The 22,474-nt window shown below is 42.7% G+C and overlaps 1 protein-coding gene across 1 annotated transcript in view; it reads left to right on the top strand.

Moving 5' to 3' along the window:
• Window positions 1-22,474, top strand: part of LOC115532180 (lipoxygenase homology domain-containing protein 1) — a 72,045-nt gene extending 49,571 nt beyond the window's left edge. Inside the window, exons 34-40 of the mRNA XM_030341772.1 lie at window positions 6-123; window positions 1,575-1,752; window positions 3,434-3,619; window positions 4,938-5,108; window positions 5,644-5,782; window positions 15,813-15,968; window positions 19,701-22,474. Of these exons, the coding sequence (XP_030197632.1) occupies window positions 6-123; window positions 1,575-1,752; window positions 3,434-3,619; window positions 4,938-5,108; window positions 5,644-5,782; window positions 15,813-15,968; window positions 19,701-20,181 (1,429 nt within the window). The 3' untranslated portion in view covers window positions 20,182-22,474. The remainder of the gene's footprint in view (window positions 1-5; window positions 124-1,574; window positions 1,753-3,433; window positions 3,620-4,937; window positions 5,109-5,643; window positions 5,783-15,812; window positions 15,969-19,700) is intronic.

The raw sequence follows: 22,474 nt of genomic DNA, 5'->3' as shown, positions 1-22,474 counted from the left end.
GTAAGGTTTGAGCGGGGCCAACAGGACACCTTCAACTTAGAGATTGATGACATCGCTCCACTGAAGAAGATGAGGGTCCGCATCGATGGCACGGGCAGCCGACCCGACTGGTTCCTCGATAAGGCAAGCTACCACACCATGGGAACCTACGATGTAGGCACTCACCATCATGGTAACCATTACCTACCATCATGGTAACCATTACCTACCATCATGGTAACCATTACCTACCATGTGAGCGTGTACCGTGTTGTTACATGGCGCCCCCTGTTGGTGGGTGACGTATTGGTGTGTAGAGGACGTATTAGTTTCAATCAACAGAGAAAAACAAAATCTGTGTTTGTCTGCCTTTATATGTTCAATAGATACAGATTTGGATTAATAAAAAATAGAAAAATGGAACACATTCATTTGAAATACAGACACCATAACAATCACTGAGTAGACATCAGAGAGGCCATGTTATTTTTATGTTTATGATTCATCTTTATATTTTGTAATGTAACCAATATAAAATATTGTTATGTTTTTTTGATTATTGAGACTTGAGAATACCTATTACTACTATTATCAGTACACTAGTTAAAAAATTATAGACAAGATAATAATTTTTTATAGTTTTCTAATTTCCTTGAAAAAAATACTTTAAAGTTAGCCTGAAATATGGTATGAGCTATTGGAAGAGAGCAGTCAGGAACAGTCAGGAACCACACCAAGTACTGTCCTCAACCAATGACAACCCACAAACCCCAACATCCAACAACACAACACAAATTTGTGTATTTGCTCAAAAGTTTCAGAGGCAAGATATCATGAGTTAATGAGGCAGTTGAAGGCTCTCATGGTGCTTTATTAACTCATGATATCATGAGTTAATGAGACAGTTGAAAGCTCTCTTGGTACTTTATTAACTCATGATATCATGAGTTAATGAGACAGTTGAAGGTCCCTTGGTGCTTTATTAACTCATTCCATCATGAGTTAATGAGACAGTTAAAGGTCCCTTGGTGCTTTATTAACTCATGCTATCATGAGTTAATGAGACAGTTGAAGGCTCTCTTGATTCTTTATTAACTCATAATATCATGAGTTAATGAGACAGTTGAAAGCTCTCTTGGTCCTTCACTAACTCTCATGATATCATGAGTTAATGACAGTTGAAGGCTCTATTGGTGCTTCATAACTCTCATGATAGTATGAGTTAATGAGATAGTTGAGGCTCTATTGATGCTTCATTAACTCATTATATCATGCATTAATGAGGCAGTTCTATTGGTGCTTCATTAAATCATGTTATCATGACAGTTAATGAGACAGTTGAAGGCTCTCCTCGTGCTTCAAGGCAAAGATTACCAAAGACGTCCTCGGAAAAAAAACACAAAATTCAGAGGAATTTATTGACACATGATCATCTAGCCACATCATGGAATGGTACATACTAAGTTCTGACTAAACTGTGCACTCATCTGCTCATTACTTGATAAATGACATGTGATCACATGTGCCCTCCCAAACCATCCTGTTGGTGCTCTTCTGCATCGTTCACTAGCTGAAGCTCCACTGTGTTCTTCCAGGTGACTCTGCGTAACCTGACCACAGAAGAAGAGTGCCTGTTCACCTACGAGGACTGGCTGTCCAGGACGCTGGGGCCCAAGCACACCCTGGTCTCTGAGATGGCGGCAGTGGTGGACGGCGAGGAGATGGTGGAGCTCACAGAATACATCATCAATGTCAAGACCAGCGACGTTTCAGGTCGGTCCAACCCTACATATCCATACATTACAGTCCCTATACATACAGTACAGCCCCTACATATACAGTACAGTCCCTATACATACATACAGTCCATATACATACAGTACAGTCCCCACATATACATACAGTACAGTCCATATATATACCGTACAGTCCCTATACATATAGTACAGTCCCTATACATACAGTACAGTCCATATACATACAGTACAATCCCTATACATACCGTACAGTCCCTATACATACAGTACAGTCCCTACATATACATACAGTACAGCCCCTATACATACAGTACAGTCCCTATACATACAGTACAGCCCCTATACATACACTACATACAGTAGAGACCATATACATACATTACAGTCCCTATACAGTACAGCCCAAACATATGCATACAGTACAGTCCCTATACATACATACAGTACAACCCCTACATATACATACAGTACAGTCCCTATACATACATACAGTACAACCCCTACATATACATACAGTAAAGCCCCTAAACTACAGTCCCTATACAATGTATACTGGTTACTTCTGCTTCCAGTCAGCCCACTGTGAGCGGTCTGAGGTTTGGTGGTATCAGTGGTCTCACTCGTGTCTAGGCCATTCCTTTATGAGATACTGCGTTACTAGGACAGATGAGACTTCTAAATGCAAAAGCAAACATTTGCTGTTGAAAATAACTAATTAAATGTATGCATATAGCAGTCCAGCATAGTGAGCCCCGAGCTAAGCTAACTGTCTTTGTGGTTTGGGGTCTTTTAACAGTTTCACCCCCTCCCGAGAAGGCTATTGTCCCAACATGAAAGGAGGGAGATGTTTACCTAAAGGCCAGAGTTTCATGCATGAGTTATATGCATAAGGGGCTTCTTGTGACCACTTCATGCCGCACTCAACCTAGGTGACTTATTTTGGGCTCCTCAAGAAAAAGGGCACAGGGTGGTGGTGATAATCCGGTTTATTGCAAAGGATGATAATGAACATGGCAGGGGTGCTCCGCTGCCATCCATGAGATCTCCCCTGTATGTATGGAGATGGCTGGTTTAACCTGTGCCCACTGATTACTTAAAGTGCCACAGGTGTGAAGCCTTACCCAGGCCCAGAGTCTTATCAGACTGGGCCAGGTGACACTAGTAAACAAATGGGGTGGCTAGATTACACAACCTGTAAAAGCAAAGCTTAAATAATTAAAGTAAACAACATATGCAATTACACAGGCTACCTAGTTCCATTGTTATGTCTACGGAGGCTGGTGTTAGTCCGTGTGTCTAGCGGTGCAGACCTGCCCCTGGACCGGGCGCCAAGCCGTCGGGCAGTAACACTCCTCTCTATAGAGCCATCGTAAAGCTCTACAACAGTAAAAAGCAGGTCCAAATGCCATGGCCAGCCATGTTTAGAAGTTGTATTGCACATAGACTATATGAATACTGACTCAAACCGACCATGATGTGTTTCAATTAGTGGAAACTATCTAGATATATTTTGTAAAATGTTGTGACTGAAACAGGAGTACTGAAGTACTGGTTGAGATTCGGAACATTTGTTCAATTCTAATGTTTTGGTATTTGTCTGTATCCCAGCAGGGTTTCATTGATTGTGTTGTTTTAGGTGAACCTGTGATATCGTAAGGAGGAAGAGTTAAGCAGACTCTTTATATTTATGTTCTCAGCGGCTGGCACGGACGCCAATGTTTGGCTCATTATCTTCGGAGAGAATGGAGACACGGGAACTCTGACCTTGAGAGACTCCAGCAAATCCAACAAGTTTGAACGGAAGCAGGTGGACACGTTCCGCTTTTCAGACATCCTCAGCTTAGGAGAGCTCTCCAAAGTACGTGTGTGGCATGACAACAAAGGTCAGAAAACACACTCTTTGTTTGCTTTGTTTTTTTTCCGCGTAATAACTAGAAATTGTATTTAATATAATTCAATTATAGTAGATTTGTACTAATGAATAGTAATTAGTTTACACAGGTCACGTGTGTTCTTAAAATTCTGATATTATATCAAAAGCCATTTAATAGGATAACTTATCGTCACATTGTATGTAATGTGAAATTGGAGTTGAATTACTCTTGCATATTACAAGCATATGAACAGTGAAGATGGACCATGAGGTTTTTCAGTAAAATGCCACACCAAAGCCTTCAAGAGTCAATATCACACTCTTGCAGCAGTGCAGTAAAATGGACCATCAAGATTGGGCTGGGCAGTCAAAGTTCAGTGGTGCCGGCACTGCAGAAGTATTATTGCACTGCTGCACGCAGACAAGTCCTGTTCTCTTGCATACCTCTTCTTTCTTTTACACTTTTTTTGGTCGCCATCAACTACTCGCACAAACAATAACATGGAAAGACATGTCATATCATATTCTAGGTACTATAGTGGAATCATGTGCTATAGCTTTCACAAGCAATATTACATTTGGTTTTGAAGTTTTGAAGTTAAAGTTAATCAGAAATCTCATGTGTCTGGCCCATCAAAATATTGAAACCAAGGAAAATGTATGAACTCAATTTTCTCCCTCAATATTTCCCACACATTTTATGTATCAAAATGTTCAGCATGATGAGCTGATTTCTCATATGTAATATATCTAATGTGTCTAATATCTAATCTACATCTAATAAATGCATACACGTACACATGCATATTCACAAGTACACATACATTTGTATAAATAAGTACATATACAAATGTGTACACCTAGACATACCTACACATAGCCAAACACACGTTTACATACGTGCATACATACATACGTACACAAACCTATATATATGTACGCATACATATTGCAAATACATAAACATAGCTAAACATATGTAGGCATACTAAGACTTATACATGCACATACACATATACGTATAGATATGTATATATACACATGTATATATACGTAAGTACACATACAAAGTAAACTTACAATAAAATATACATAAACATCAGTTTACATGTATACACATACATAAAATAACATATGAATATACGCACATATAAGCAAAGTAGTACAATTTCTTCAGGAACTGTAGGATTTCTAGTTGTTGTTAATTTCCTGTACTTCTGCTGTGAGACATGTTCAACCGGGATGCATGAGGTACATCTTAATCTTAGTTCTATCGTCCTACAAAGAACTCTAAATGTGTATTCCTTTATCTCCCCGGCTGGCCGCAGGTCCTGCTCCCGGCTGGCACATCGAGTACATCGACGTGAAGGACGAGGTGATGGACCAGACGTTCCGCTTTCCGTGCGACCGCTGGCTGGCCAAAAACGAGGACGATGGGCAGATCATGAGGGAGCTGCCCTGTGCCAACAACGACAAGCTGGACTTCAACGAGAAGACCAGTAAGACTGGGACCTCACAACGTCATGCTAAGGTCCTGTCAGATCAAGGGACGAATAAACGACTAAAGACTATCAAAGGGAATTAATGATAGGCCGGGTTATTTGTATTGAGCGTCTTTATTTAAACAATTCTTAAATTCTGAGAGGTTTTTAAATTATGGGATCTTGATTGTGTCTTGGGTGTGAGTCTTCTGTTTTGTTGGCCTAGATATTAAACTATTAATTGTATGTTCACCTGCATATCTAAATCTATATTGACATTCATCTTGGTCATGGATCCCGCAGTCCAACTATGTTGTAGCACAACTTTAGGGGAAGGAGGCACAGAGCCTGGGCCAGAAACCGACAACAGGTGGATTTATGCTTGCTTTCGTCTCTCCTTTCTACCAAAGAAAACTCAATTGGGCGAGTGGATGAGGCTACGATATAATTATTTATTAATTATTATATGATGCAAGCATTTTCATGTAACAGTTCCGACATAGAGGGAATAGACATACTTCCTAGAAGGAACGTGTTTCTTTCTTTCTTCCAGAATATGAGATTAGTGTTACCACGGCAGACACCGATGATGCAGAGACCAAGGAGAATGGCTGGGTGATCCTGGAGGGAAAGAAGGCAAGATCCAAAGAGTTCACCCTGGAGAATTCATCCAAGAAGAAGAGGTTTCAGCGGTACGGTGCTTCAGGGATACTTTTACTGATCTGGGTGTTTTCGTTTGTTTGACTTTGTGAAAAATAAGTTGACATGGAAACAATCAAATGAATGTATATGACTTAGAAATGCAGCCATAGTTTGTACTACATTTGTACGTTACAATCAAAATGTGTATATATATATATACACATATATGTATATTAGGGTAGTAAGGATTAACCGGTAAGTATCGAAAAATCGCTTAATTAGTCAGAACTACTGATGAATGGATTCCAACCATTGATCTGAACCAAAATAAATCAATACAGCTGCCAAACACCAATACAGCCTAAACGGTTCTGGAGCATTGGATTTAAGATATGGGTCACCATGATTAAAAAACGACTGGACCATGTGAACATGCAACAATGCACGTGCAACAAATGCACGATTTTTACCCAAATAACATGAAAAAGGAAGCAAAGGAGGGCTACTTCGACAAAATAAAAGGAAATCGTTTTTTTGGTTGAAGAAGTTAACTGGCAAATTTCATCTGATCTGATTGCGTTGGTTGTTGGAAAGACAGCTGTTGAGAAAGTGAGAAAGTCATAGCTATCCTTGTGAAAGCCTTTTTGTTTAATTTTTCATACATTTTCAAAACATTTTCCAAAGACTCATTCTTCTTTGGAATCTGGTTATAAAACCATTGGGGAAGATAAATGAAATTAGGAAGATCATTCCAGTGCAACATTATCACCAAATTGTTGGATATTAGGTGTCGCATAAAACCACTTAATTTTACTAGCAGCCATCCCTCTTAAAAACAGGCGGTCAGCCAGAAACACTTACACAGACAAAACTGTCATCGCACTCGTTTCCAACACAATAAGCGGCTCATCAAAGGTCTGGCATCAGCTGCATAATCACAAATAAATATTTGTCAACAGTTTTTTCTAAATGCTTAGAATTAAAGGCCCACTATGCAACTTCGGGCATTTCCTCGCTGTTTTCTTGGTTTTGGCACGCACATTTCTCTACACAGCGCCCCCTACAGCTTCGTAGTAGATATTTTACAACACTGTCGTAACAACTCGTTGACGACCCTTCCCCATGCACTTCTACGCGAGCATGTGCATTTGTTTTCAAAGAAGCCGGCGAATGCGTGGAGACATGTCCGAAGTAGATGTTCATAAAGTGTAGGCAAGGTTATACATTTTTAAAATGGTGTATTTGTATTGCAATAAACATAAATCCATCCTTTTTTATAGTTGACGGGGAGAATTTATATCCTAGATTATAATTGTTTTAACTTAGCTTGAACAGAACAATCAGTGTAAGAGTGTTGGCCAACATAATAATCTAAATAAACAAGAACCTGGATTCGGGGATTCAGTCTGTATCTGGGGGACCGGACGAGACAGACGAACAGAAAAACACCCATAGAAACAAAGGTGTTTATATGGTTGCAACCAAGCAAGCTAGAAACATACAGGGCTCACAACAAAACGGTTAAGAAAACACATTTGTACAGAGACTATCAACATCAAGAATACCACGAAGACAAAGTTCACCCAAGGGTACTTTCAATTTCAAAAGCAACACGGCCAAGTCGGCGTCTGATTTGCAGTCTTCTTTTTCTTTCAGTTCACGCTATTCCTGAAAAGATTGCCCAACGTTTACTCGTGTCTGGCCTCTCTGTTGGTCAGTCTCCCTTTTCTCTTCTTCTGTTCCTCCGACATTGGGTTTCTCTGTCTCTTTTTAGTCGGCTGATCTATGATGAATGTAACAATCCCTTAGTTACTTGTGTTTATATCGAGCCGGTTCCGTGTTTGGGGGTCTGTGCCGTAAAGCAATTCGTCAATCGTCACTTCGCGAGACCCGAGACTCCCGCGAGAGTGGGCGGCGGGTCGCCGGCAGAAACATATTCCTTTTCTCCGCCAAGATGCGCAAGGGGGAGTCGAAACAACGAACAATTGAACAAAAATGTATAATAGAACCATCGCAATGACTCTTAGCCTGTTATATTAAGGTAAATCAAGCCAAAAAAGTTGCATAGTTCCCCTTTCACTCGTGTCTGATCTCTTTTCTGGTCCATTCTTCTTTTGTTCCACCGACAGTCGCCTCTTGGGTCCCTTATCAGTCGATTGATCCATGATGAATGCAACAATTGCCTCGCAACTGGCTGTTTATATCTAGCCGGTGCCATGTTTGGGTGTTTGTCTGTGCCGTAAAGCATTTTCGAAACTACAATCCGACTACATTTTCGAGGCGCGATTGGATATTTCCGCTGCGTCACATCCGGATTGTGTCGGTCCGAACAGAGCAAGTTGCATATGCGCTTTTTCCTTGGAGAGGTGACATGGGGCAATGACACACCCACCAAACGACCCAGAAATGGTTGCAGAACCATCAGAATAACTCTCAACCAGCATAATTAATGTAATTCTGGCTAAAAAAGTTGCATAGTGGGCCTTTAAGGTCCCTACACTGCTTACAACAAAATACATGATTCATGCACAAATACAGAGCAAAAACCATCTCATTCTGCTGAAATATGAACTGAACCGTAACATGAAGGCAGATGGCTTCTAACCAAGCAGGTTGGACCTCTTCAGTGGCCGCAGGCCGTACAGTCTCTGCTTATTAGATAGAGCTGATGTTGAGCTCCAGCTTCAGGTCCTGGGAGAAGATGGCACCAAGAAGGGCTCAACAGTGGTCAGTGACCAGAACAAAGAGGACATCCATTTAATCTTGTGATGATCAGGCCGGACACAAAAAGTGCTCATTCATCTTGCTAAACACAACTAGTGGAACCACAAACATAATAATAATAATAATAATAATAATAATAATAATAATAATAATGATAATAATGATAATAATAATAATAATAATACATTTTATTTGTAGAGCACTTTACATTTGAAAATCTCAAAGTGCTACAGAGTTTAAAAGAGACAAAAAAAAGGTTGTTAAAACATATAATACATATACAGTAAGAGACAAATTAGCAAAAGGCTTTTTAAAAGGTCTTTAGGTTTAGTTTAAAAACAGCTGTAGTCTGTGGGGCCTTCAGGTAGTCAGGGAGGGCGTTCCATAGTCTTGGGGCAGCAGCGGAGAAAGCCTGATCGCTTACGGTGTGGAGCTTGGTCTTAGGTGGTCTGATGGTGTGTGCTGATGCAGAGCGAAGGGTGCGAGAGGTGGTCTGGGGGGTTAGGAGCTCCTTGAGGTAGGGGGGGGGGGGGATGTCCGTTGAGGCACTGGTGGGTGAGGAGGGAGACCTTGTATTCAATTCTGAATGTGACAGGGAGCCAGTGAAGGGATTTGAGGATGGGGGTGATGTGTTCATATTTGCGCACCCTCATCAGGATCCTGGCAGGGCTGTTTTGTATGTACTGGAGCTTCTGGATGCTCTTGCCAGAGATCCCGATGAGGAGTGCATTGCAGTAATCCAACCTGGTGGAGACAAAGGCGTGGACGAGCCTATCTGCATCCGCCTGGGTGAGTGTAGGCCGGAGTTTGGCAACGTTTTTGAGGTGGTAGAATGCGGTCTTGCGGAGGTGATTGATGTGGGTGTCATAGTTCAGTTGCTGGTTCATTTAAACACCCAGGTTGGTGACAGATGTGGCAGGGGGAATGTTTTTGCCAGAGAAAGTTATATTGGTGATGTGGGAGTGGCAGAGCTGATGTGATGTACCGATGAGGATGGCTTCTGTTTTAGAGCTGTTCAATTGAAGAAAGTTGAGCTTCCTCCATGCCTCTATCTCCTCCAGGCAGGTGGTCAGTGTGGATGTTGGCAGGGGGCAAGATGAAGTGGGGGGGTGGTTCTGAGGTATAGCTGTGTGTCATCAGAATAGCAAAGTTAAGATAACCCATGCCTGCTGATGACGCTGCCCAGGGGAAGCATGTAGATGGAGAAAAGGGTGGGGCCCAACACCGAGCCCTGGGGGACACCGCAGGTGACACTGTGGGTGTGTGATTTGGCTTTGCCAAGGGCGACGTGCTTGGTTCTGCCGGTGAGGTAAGAGGTGACCCAGTTGTGTGTATTTCCTGTGAGTCCAATGGTGTATAGCAGGTGGTGGAGGAGGATATTGTGGTCGACTGTGTCAAAAGCAGCTGTTAAATCCAAGAGGATGAGAAATGATGGGGAACCTTTGTCTGCTGCCATCAGGAGGTCGTTGTTGACCCTGAACAAAGCTGTTTCTGTACTATCGCCAGGGCGGAAACCAGACTGAAATTTCTCAAACAGATTATTTTGTATGAGGTGATCCTGAAGTTGTGCTGCAACTGTTTTCTCCAGAGCCTTTGACAGGAACTGAAGATTGGAGATGGGCCTGTAGTTGGAGAGAACTTCTGGATCCAGGGTGAGTTTTTTCAATAGTGGTCTGATGACAGCTGTTTTTAATGCAGGTGGGATATGGCCAGCCAGGAAGGAGTGGTTTATGATCTTTGTGATGAGTGGAGGGACGGCAGAGAAGTTGGTCTTCAGCAGGGCTGAAGGGAAGGGGTCCAGTGCACAGGTGGACGGCTTCAATTTTCTGATGACGGCCTCCACCTCTTCCTGTGTGACGTGAACAAGAGAAAAAGTCATCACTGGCAGGTATCCCTCCTACCAAGCACTGCAGGAGGTAGCGGCTATTCCTCCCCACTTTCCTGACCTGGGGTCCTGTCGTGTTCCTAGTGCTATGCTCCCTGGTCTTCAAACAACAGCATCAGACATACCAACCCACCGCTCACCTGAATGGAGCCGTTAAAGAAGCTGCTCTCGCCTGGGCATGGGCCCTGTGGGGATTGATCTGCAATCTGCTTCTCATACAGAAAACGAGAGCTCAGAAGATGGGTAAGGTCTCAGTTCATCCACTGGGCTGCAAGGCCCAGACTTTTTCTCTTTGCCAGGGTCACTGCAGCTGTTCCATCCTGGCCATCAAGTGTCAGACCTTCTCAGCCAGGAGCGGCTTGAATGATGTGGCGATGCAGGGGGCATTCCAGTGTGCACTCAACGACAGTATCAATGATGAGCTGGTTCCTCATGAGGAGTGTCACAACCTCAACCAATTAATTGCTCATTGCATCAGTGTTGACAACCCGCTCCGCAAGCGTCACAGGTATAGGACCTCTGCAAAAGTTGTTTCTTTTTCATCATCAACGTCCCATTCTCCACCGCTAAGCATTTGCCAGTCCCGCCGTGAGTTTCTTTGTCATCCATAGCAAGAGCCCAGGCAACCGGGTTATGTCTTCACCCTGAGAAGAGAGACTGCTGTATGCAGAACATAGCCTGCCTGAATTGCCTATTTTGCCATCTTGGGCCTTACTTGTCTTGTCTGTTCAACTTGACATGGAAACGACCGGGCTCGTTGGTCACCTGAGAGCGGGGTAATGACAAGGAGCACTTCTAACCCCTCTCTCTCTCTCGGTGGCGAGGAAAAGAGCCAGTAGCTCCCTGTCGAAGGCGCTGTATTTCCTCTCGTTGTCATGGAGCTTCCTGCTGAAAAAGGCCAGCGGTTGCCAGGCTCCGCCCACCCACTGTTCACAGACAGCCCCCACGGCGTAATCAGAGGCGTCCGTAGTAAGAGCAACAGGGGGGGTCGGAGACGGGTGCGCCAGCAGAGCAGCGTTGGCCAGCGCGGTCTTGGCAGCATCAAAGGCATCAGTCATCTCTGGGGACCAATCTAACATGTCCGCCGGCCTCCTGCCCTGCAAGGCATTGTACAATGGTTGCATGAGTCGGGCCGCATGGGGGAGGAAACGATTGTAGAAGTTCACCATGCCCAGGAACTCCTGTAGGGACTTCATAGTGCGCAGGCGTGGGAAACTGGTGACGGCGTCCGCCTTGGCAGGGAGGGGAAAAGCCCCCTGCGGGTTGACATGGTGACCGAGGAAAGTGAGGGACAACCGGCCAAACTCGCACTTGGCCGGGTTGACGATGAGACCATGCTCACTGATGCGTCAGGTGGTCATCTGCGGACGCACTGGCCACGAGAATGTCGTCCAAGTAAACAAACAGGAACGGCATGTCCCGCAGAACAGAGTCCATGAGGCACTGAAACGTCTGTGCCGCACCCTTGAGGCCGAAAGGCATCTGTAGAAATTCGAAACGGCCGAAGGGTGTGATGACTGCCGTCTTGGGGACATCCTGCGGGCAGACGGGCACCAGATGGTAACCGCGCACCAGGTCCACCTTCGAAAAGATGGCGGCGCCGGCCAGGTGGGCGGAGAGGTCCTGAATGTGCGGCACTGGGTACCGGTCGGGGGTGGGGGCGTTGTTCAGGCGACGGAAATCACCACAGGGACGCCAACCGCCATCAGCCATGGTCACCATGTGCAGGGAGGCGCACGGACTGTTGGAACGGCGCACGATGCCGAGGCACTCCATGGTGGGGAACTCCTTGTCAGAGTCGAGGCGCCGGGCTCGTGCATAGACTGGGGGGCCAACCGTGGTGACGTAGTACTCCACGCCATGCTTAGCCACTGCCTACATCAGCTTTTGACGACCCGCCTGTCGCCGACTCCTGGCCTATCAGACTACCTGCAGGTCGCAGACATCTGGCCTATCAAACTACCTGTCCCCATTACGACCCCTTGCTGGTCGACCAGGCCATGGCCAAACCATCTTCTCCTGGTAACTGTTTGCCTGCCCTACCTTTTCCCTGCCTGCCATTAGACATTATTCTTGAGTTCAGTAAATCCCTTATTTCAGTTCTGTGACTCGTTGAAGTCCCCTCGCCACAACAATCATTAATGGGAGGGAACTCAGTCTATGTGTTTTTGGTCTGAAAAATTATATTTTACTTTGAAGCTGATGCTGGATCTTGAAAATTCACTTTCCATGTGATTACGTCAATCTATAAATTTGCTTATATAGTTTATTCATATAAGCACTTCAATACAATTTAGAATACTTTTCGTAAGTGTGTTGACAGTGTTGACAAGTTGTTTTGGCTGATGTTCAACAAAATGGCCATAATTGAGCAATCTTAATCCCTAACTCTATTGACTATATTTAACTATATTTATTAACCTTTTGAGTTTTTACATTCTAAAGGAATAAATATACATTCTACATGACACATGTATCCTCAAGACTCGAAAGAAGAATCAGACGGGTACGTTTTGATAATTGGAGGAACAACTCAACAAAGAGGCATTCAAGAGCACAGCTCCCCATTCACCTGCTCTCCAACAGCTTTCATACTACGACTACAACCGAGGATTGGGCTGAAGGTCGCCAGGTAAGAGGGTCACTGGTTGAACTGAAACAACAGGCTCAATGTTGTTGTTTGCCTTTGTATTTAAATGAAATGCTGCACACCTGATAGGCAGAAGTGGTATTTTAACCTTTCAGTGCAAACGGTATGTATGTATCATTTCTTTATTTGACTTTTGTATTTGACTTGAACTGTACACATTAGAGGAAGATAGAGTGGCTATCTGGAAATTTCAGAGCAACTGTTTCATATATATTTTTTATGTTTTTATTTCCCTTATATACAGTGCAGTGCATTGAGTGTTGGGCTCCTATGAAGACTCCATCGTGGAGATGTCCTATTCCAGATTAAGCTTTTGCTATTGGACTAAATATGTTATTTAAACAATTGCAAGCATCCTCACAAGATCCTACTTAAAAAGCGGGTGATGAGACAAGTAATATGTAATATATATTAACATACTGTATTATAATACATGAACATTATACCATGGAAGTTCTGATATCCACCAAAGGTCCAGCAAAGCCATTATGTCATTGTTCAAAAGCATCACATCAATCCCTGCTTAAATAACCTACCGTAGTGCGTGGGTGAACACACTTATTATTTTGTGATTTAGTGTAGAAATTCCTTTAAATGGATACTTGATGCATACCGATTGGTTACCATAAAGTTATTCATTGCCATTATCTAACCAAACGAGACGAGAGAAGACATCCCTGCAGCCCTGGGCGGGCTTATCTTCCAGCTAACCCTCTGTGTTCCAGGTTTTCTCCAGGTTCAAATCTCTTGTCCATGACAAGCACAGAAAGAGTTCAACAAGAAGCTTGCCTCATAGTGGCTGTAAGGGGCCGTTGGTGAGGTGCAGGGACCTCCCAGGCACGGCCGCTGCATGTATAGTCCCCGTCTGGCCCTGATGTCAGGATGGATGCGCAGGGCATGCCCCCTATGTGCAAATCTTCAAAATATTGGGAAAAAATTAAGGGTTAGGGCCTTAAGGTTATAAGAGCACCTCAAGGTTATATAAGTACCTCAAGGTTATAAGAGCACCAAGGTTATAGTAGCAAAGCACCTCAAGGTCATATACTGTAAATGCCTAAGGTTATAAGAGCACCTCAATGTTATAAGAGCACCTCAAGGTTATTGAAGCACCTCAAGGTTATAAGAGCACCTAGAGGTTATAGAGGTACCTAATATAGAAGCACCTCAAGGTTATAAGAGCACCTAAAGGTTATAGAAGTACCTCAAGGTTATAGAAGTACCTAAAGGGAAAAAAGCTCAGCAGGAATTTCAGAATGAAAGCTTATCCTATTTGAACTCAGGCGATGACAAAATAGGCTCCTGTTAGCTTGTGTCTCCCTGCCAGAGCTCTGTCTCTAACCCCCCATGGTTGTTAAATTACTGATCAAAGAGCAACTGAGGTCTTGGGGCAAATCTTACCTAGGTATCACACCCAGCCAATTGTTCAACCTAGAGGGTGCAGGGCCAAGGGAAGCACGATTCGGCCAATCTTTAACACAAACCCGCGATAACCTTTGAAAGCAGCGATATTAAGTTTGTTGATTTCTGCTTTGTAGGTATAATCAAGCCGAGTATAAAATTGTTAAAGACCAACATAGGTCTATTCAGTGCTCTAAATTAACCATGTTTATTAAACTTAGGATGCTAAGGATGCTGCTATGCATGTCCTTACCATTTTCACTACCGTTAAGATATTGCAAGTTAGAATAAGGGTACTATATTTCTGGACGACATACTAAAATGGTCAAATCCTCTTTTTTCTAACACTATTGTATTAAAGCTAGGACATTCTGCTGCACATGGGGCTAAGCCAAGTCGCAGCCGTGCACATGTTAAACGTATGATAGTATCAGGCTTATCGAGTCAGTGAAGGCCCCCGAATTTGATGACAGCTCTTGGCATGCAGACAATAAAATAATAGAATAAAAACATTTTAAATTGACAATTTTATTGCTGTACTAGCATTGTAGAACCATTTCATTGCAGGAACTCCAGTTATCCACCTGTTAGAAATTATAATGTGGTCAGTTAGCGAACTTCAGGAAACACATTTCCATAGTCATTGAACCTTTCATACTTTAAAGGAATTATAGCAGTTCTTAAGTAAGAATTCTTGGAGGCTGCTGCTTCTGGGATCGGTAGCTTGGTGCCTGCTGCTTCTGGGGCCCATAGCTAAATGCCTGCTGCCTTTGAGGCTGCTGCCTGTAGCTTGGTGCCTACTCTCTCTTGCCGCCATAGTTTGGAGCCTGCTGCTTCTTGCCACCATAGCTTGGTGCCTGCTGCTGCTGGCCCCCTAGCTGGGTGCCTGATCCTGCTGGGGCTCTTTCGGCACATATCCAATCTGCCAAGGAACATAGCTAGGCTTCTCCAGCTTATCGTGGTATTCTGTCAATCCTTTCCTGTAAGCTGTTGAGCATACTCATTAGCACATGACACCAACCTTTTTGACTTGACATTTTAAGATAAACTTATGTGTATCAGCGAGTAGTAGACACAACTGCAGTACCCTGGACCAACTAACCAATTTTTTTATATGCTCACACTCAATGAAAACTGATTACGTTTTTGTTAAAAACATGCAGAAATAACCTTATTAGAACAGCCAGTCTGGCAATTGTGAGACACTACAGTAAACCCCTGAGCCTGAAGCAATGACTAAATGAAAATCCAATGATAACAGAACTGTCTTAATAGAGAGTCAAGTTAGCTCAGCTGCTGAATGTGGAGGTTTTTGATTGTTCTCTACATCCAATCACAGTCTTCTGATTGATTTGGTCCTAAGCACTAATACAACTCTAATTAATTAGAGAATTAATTGAAGTTATTTTCTTTTCTAATGTAGCGGAGGTGTGGACAGTTTTGACTTCTCCTCCAAGAATGTGGGTGACATCGCCAGCATCTGCCTGGGCCACACGCCCAAGGACGGGAAGAAAGTAAAGGGAGAGGCGTTCTGGCATGTGGAGGAGGTCATCGTCACGGAAAAAGAGATGGGGAACAGGTAAATACCTCCCCTGGAGACTTTTCACAGAGCCATCCTAGTAGGACCAACAGGTGCTGCTCATAACACTAACTATGGGTCTGCTACGTTCATGTACCAGGGCACGTAATAGACTAAACTAGTGTAGATACCACTCATTATACCAGGGACACTTTCACAGTCTCTGGCAGACTCAGGGGGGGTGAGCTCCCCATAGTGCCCCCATGACATCGCTAATGTGTACCCTAGAGTGGTGGAAAACAAGGGGAAGGCCCATTGGCTTATGGGTGCACTTCCAATGGAAGAGTGCCCCCACACGATTGTGTCCCAGAGGGTTCCCTTTCCAGGAGAGATGTGATGCAGTGCTGTTTAGGGAACTCCTACAGGTGAGCAAACATGATGAAGTGCCCAATTAGGTGCTCCTCTAATGGATAAGGGCCTCCCCATTAGATACAATGTGATGTGGTGCCATAGAGGTGCCCTTTCCAATGGGATAACTTTGAGGTTCCATCCAGGTACCCTCTTAGATGCCCTTCCAAGTGAGAAAACACGAGTGCCCCTTACAATGGAGCGTGAAAACCCAGGGAAGAAAAATTGCTCACTGCTTTAGAGTCTCCCCTGCAAAGATTTCAATGTATACAGTTCCCTGTGGGTTTTTATCATTGAGATGGTTTGCAGCGAAGATTAAATCCTCACAGAGGCCAGGAAGCATGCTGTTAGGCCGTTTCAGACAACCTTTGCCATAAACTTTTCCCCGAAAAGAGTATGGTGGCGAGCAGCATGGGAATGACCAGACGGGAGCCCAGGTTATAGCAGTTCGCAACATTGTGTCCCATACACTGCATGACCCCGAGAGTTGCAGAGACACACCAGCTTGGCGAGACACACCACCTAAAGCACCACCAGGACCACCTCGGTGGCGCTGTCAATTGTGGCCGACAAGACCTTCACTGAGGTGTAATCACCATTCATTGTTTATCAAGTCCACACAATGTCAATGCCTAAAAGGACCCTCTCAGGAATGTTGCGAAAAACAATTGACTGAAGGTCTTTTTTTTAGCTTTAGGGTATGCAATATCTGCTTAGATGCACTGCGACAGGTGACCTGGATGTGGGCTAAAGAACAAGTGGAGGTGGCAGTGGGTGCAAGAGGATGATGTAATATAATCTAAGAGCAAAAGGTCAGACGAGTCTAGAGATGCTGGTGACACCACAAATGAGGGTCAGCTGAAGCTGCGGGAGCTAGCACACGGGACAAGCTCAGAAGGCGTAGTCTCTCCGGTTCTACATGAAATAGAACCGGAGTTATAAAACATAACAATCGTTAAACTGCATTTGTTCACTTGATCTCTTGGAAGTCTGCTGCAAAAATCCAAAGTATCCATGATACACGGCATTTGTGGTTTTCACGTATGCATACATGCATCCCATTTGAAATGTATTGGTTTAAATGTCGTTCTGTGTAGCACGAAAAAGTCTGAGAAACACTCCCATTAAAAATGCATTAGTTTACATCTTATTTTGTATAGCACAAAAAAAGTCTGACAATCGCGCTCTTGAACACGATTCAATCGATACATTTTCGTGAGCATGTGCACAAATTGCGTGATGCTGGGTTGGATCTCTAATTATCATTCAGTACTGCGTAGGGTCAACAGCTTTTAGTGATGAGAGAATTATATTTATTATCGAGCCATGGCCTCTCCCTGCTTGTTCCGTGACCGGACGAGGTTTTCCCGGGAGGTCAGCTAGGAAAGACGGACATCTTTTATGTTTAAAGTTAAGAATGGACGCTGTAAGAAAATCCATGCTGAGCTGATTTTCAACTGACATATCGGTTCATTTGGCATATACAGTGAATCAGCAGCCGACTTTAAAGATCCCATGACGTGCTACTATTTGGATGCTTTTATATAGGTCTTAGTGGTCCCCTAATACTTTATCTAAAGTCTATTTCCCCAAATCAGCATTGGTGCAGAATTACAGCCACTACGAGCCAGTCCCACAATGAGCTTTCCACAAGCGTGCCGTTTCTGTGTCTTTAGCTTTAAATGCTAATGAGGTGGAGAGAGGCGGGTCCAGGTGGAGGGTGGTAGTGTGGCTCTGAGCAGCTTGCGGCCACGGTACCATGCGCTAGTGTTTACAGTGGATTTATCGCAATGGCTCAGATTCATAATATCATCTGGAGGCGCACAAAGCTTTTGGCCGTGTTCTGTAAAATATTCTAGAACAGTCCTGGAGCCCCGGGCGGAGTCCTGGAGCTCTATATCTAAATAATGTTATATTATATTATGTAAAGATATCTATCTAATATAATATCACAGCCAAAAGCTATGTGCCCCTCCGGATGATATTAGGAATCTTAAAGCGTCACTTTCTTGTGATACAATTTGCGCGCAGTGAAAGAAATTGATTGGACTGAGATAATGTCCAATGCCGCTGCAATATTGGAATAATGCCTTCAAAGTAGACTCCTCCAACCAGTGATGTGTTTCCTTTGGCATCAAAATATAAAGTTCAAGGTGGTTCCATCAGGAAGGTTGGTAGTCTGCATTGATCTCATTGATATGGGGGACTCTGATACTATCTGTGTCCAGCGTTCAGAGTTCAATGTATGAAGCGTAATTCGCTTCTGCTCCAACAGCCTAACCTGGAGAGAAATAAGAAAACACAGGAAAAGAGACAAGCGATTGCAAATGCAACTCTCTATAAATGTTCCAAAAGTCCAGACAAGCAGTAACACAAAGTGTGAAATTAATATGAGAGAATGCCAGTGTGCAGTCAGACATGTTCATATGAAAGTGAGTTTCATCTTTGACTGACTGATGTAGATTGTGGTTGCATTTAAAGTTGTGAAGTTAAGTACATTTGTGTTATTTTTATTCTAAAATATATTTGGCTGTTTTAAATTAAGAGAAATGTTAAGCCCAGTAGGGAAAGAAACTGGAGCCCTTATCCCTAGTACCATACTTTTGAAGGTAAAACCGGTGCAGACGTCTTTAAGGAAAAAATAACATCGAATAAATGAATCCTAACTTCCAGCAATTCTCGTCTATAAATATTGATACGTTGTCACAATAATGCGCTCCCCATCAACAACTGTTGTGAACATTTGACGGATCCTTACTTTACACAATGATAGCGGGTGGAATAATGCTCAGAATCGATGCTTGCTAGGTAACTTTCTGACAATAATTTACATTGCAATATAACCGTAATAATATTTTATCGTGATGAAATATAGAGACCAGTAGTACAGTATAACGCAGAACTAGAACTAGTAGTGATATTATTGATCATTTGTAAGGTTTAGCTAATGATTTTTTTTTCTTACATACATACATTTGTACAATATACAAAATTCTACATTTTATATTCCAATATCTATGTATATAGGGCCCTGAAGAAGCAGACTCATGATGAGTGTTATGAGGGACACCTGTTGGTGGTCTATGATCCATCCATTGGGTCAGGACTTTTCAATCAATGTGCTGGTAAAAAGGAGATAGATTTTCAGTGGACAAACATTTAATGATGTGTTTGTCCATGATGAGCTATAAGACCCACCCCTCAATCAACCCTTTGACTTGAAAAGTTACTGCTAAAACAAAAACAAATTTACTAGTATATGCTCTCATACGATTGTGAATGATTATTTTTCAGGTCCAGTTTAATATTTAATTTACAACAATAATATCTTTTGTATAATAAAAGTCCCAATCATCAGCCATCTTCCCCCCCCCATCCATTCAGGTACATTTTTGCGTGCAACGCTCAGATCCCACTCTCGGCCAAGCGGGACGAGTTCATGACCTTCGAGTGCACGCGCACGGTGGAGAGCTTCGCCAGCAAGGCCAGCAGCCTGGTGCCTGTCAAGTACGAGATCATCGTCATCACGGCGGACCAGAAGGGCGCCGGCACCGACGCCAACGTCTTCATCACGCTCTACGGCACCAACGGTGACTCTGGCCGCAGGCAGCTCCGGCAGAAGTTTCGAAACCTGTTTGAGCGCGAGCAGGCGGACCGCTTTGTCCTGGAGATGCTGGACATGGGTGAGCTGCTCAGGGTGAAGATGGAGCACGACAACACAGGCCTGAGTCCGGGCTGGCTGCTGGACCGCGTGGAGGTCACCAACACCGCCAACGGGGTCACCACCGTCTTTATGTGTGGGAAGTGGCTGGACACCAAGAAGGCGGACGGACAGATCTTCAGGATTATTTACCCCAAATACTGATGAGTATACCCCAAGAAACAAACACTACCCAACGTCCTAGACTTCCCTTGGTATGGAGGTTTTGTTTTATTGCCTAAGGACTCATGGGATAAGTATAAAAAAGTGTACTGAAAACCTCAACGCTCAGGAACTGATGTTGGCTTTATATCTTTTTTTTTTTTTTTACATTCATTTCGTAATTTATCAACAGCAATTAGAAATTGAGAGTTCATACTGACAATTATTCTCTTCTTCAGGTATATATAAAGTTGCCATCCTTATCATTTTTAAAGTGGCAATCTCTAGGATCTCCAAAGATTTTCATTTTAATAAAAGGTCACCATCAACCACCAGATGAGCCAAAACAATGTGGATTGAGCCTGTGGACCACCAATGAAAACCCTGCATCTTCTGCAGTGTTATGAATAGGAAATGGTTGTCAGTGGCGACTATCACGCCAGGCATTCAAATCACAAGCTTTGCAATTAGTGATGCGTTTTCCATTCTCCAGCAGTGGCCTGTTACACCAGAGTATGGCGGAGCCAACAGACTCGCTTTTCTCACCATAGGTGGTGCCAAAGAGAAGAACGGAGATATACAAGATGGCCGCTTGCATATGGATCAGGAATGCATCAACTCATTTTTTTTCATCATGTATAAAGCTTCGTCAATTATTTTCTTATGGTCAAAATTTCACAGCAATCACTTTGATTTTAAGCAAGACGCGTGTTAGAGTATCAATTTGAGCTTCTAAAAGTTAAGTTAAAAAAAAAAGTAAATGACCAGTTGCACACACACCATATATTTTATCCAGTTTATTACAAAAAAAGGGAACATACAAAAGGAAAATATATAAGCAATGAAGTAAAAGAAATATAAAAACAAATCAGAAGAGTTTGGGTTTAGCAATGCAACTTCAAAATCATTATTATTAGTAGTAATAAATAAATTACAAAATTCCACCAAATGAATTGTAACATTTACCCATAATATGCTCATCCATTACTTCATCAACACAATCATCCGTATTGAGCTATTGCTTTAATATTAATGATAAATAGTAAATATTAATGATAAATATATATTGAAAAACATTGCGCAGTCTCAGCTAAACAACAGATTTCATACACAGATGCTGGCAGCCCTTTCACTGGCACTTTTTTGGGGGATATTATCCGTCCATTTAGTTCTTCGGATTTGAAGCAGCAGCAAAAATGTATTCAATAGTTTTATTCTTTGTATGTATTTTCCACCATATACAATACCATTTAGACTACATTATAACCTGAGAAGAACATGCATTTTTAGAAAGGTTGTGCTTTGAAATCCTGTGTCGTCACCCGAGTTTCATGATATATAAGAGGATTCTGAATATTTATAATTCAAATGAGAAATACATTAATAAGTAAATGTTTTTTATGCATGAGATTACAGGTAAACTTGCCCCTCTGGTCTTACATATTCTTAATCAATATAGTTTGAAGGGAATTGAATCATTTAAATGAAGGACTTTTGTTTTCTTTGGGGAATATGTTTTCTTTTAATGATAATATGGATATAGAAACACAGAGTGAGGCCCTTACATTGCTGCAGTTGTTGTGCATGGAGAGAAATAGTAGAAATACTAAATAAGGATTGAAATCAGCAGTAAGCATGAGATCGCAGAGGGATTGTCGCTTCAGGTTCGTGCATTAGCTCGAGAGGCAGAGAATATGCAGATAATATTAAACTATGTTGGAATTGCATGATGCCAGTGAGAGGGTTCCCATATTAAAACAGCAGATCAGGAAAAAGCATGAAAAAAAATACAAAAACAAAGAAATCCCAAAGCATTCACTTCTCCCTCCGTTTCAGTTTGTCCACGAGGCCATAGCATAGGAGATCAGAGATTGCATTGAAGGGAATGTTACCAAGAGCCACAGCACCAGTGAGGAGAGAGAGAGAGAGAGACAGAAAGAGAGGGAGGGCCACACGATAGAGAAAAGAAAGAAGGCAGCCGAGCACATTAAACAATGCACAGCCAGCTTACGGAGGCAAAAAGCAGGGCTTTTTTTGTTTTCCATTTTCAAAGTACAACTGCATGCAAAGCATTCCCATTTAAAATCATTGCAAAAATGAGGTATACGTTTTTTTTTGTCCCAAATCATTTTGAGTTATTTCTATATAAATAAATAATGATTAAACCACCCACCCCCCACAAAAGAAATAACGTTATAAAATGACGTACATATCTACAATTAGTAATAAATTATGATTGTTAAATACTTAAGGCATCTCAACTGATAACACCCTGTGTAAACTAACAAAACTTCCC

The sequence above is a fragment of the Gadus morhua genome, chromosome 19, assembly GCF_902167405.1.
Source record: "Gadus morhua chromosome 19, gadMor3.0, whole genome shotgun sequence".
NCBI classification, from domain to species: Eukaryota; Metazoa; Chordata; class Actinopteri; order Gadiformes; family Gadidae; genus Gadus; species Gadus morhua.
This window is presented reverse-complemented; position numbering and strand designations above follow the sequence as displayed.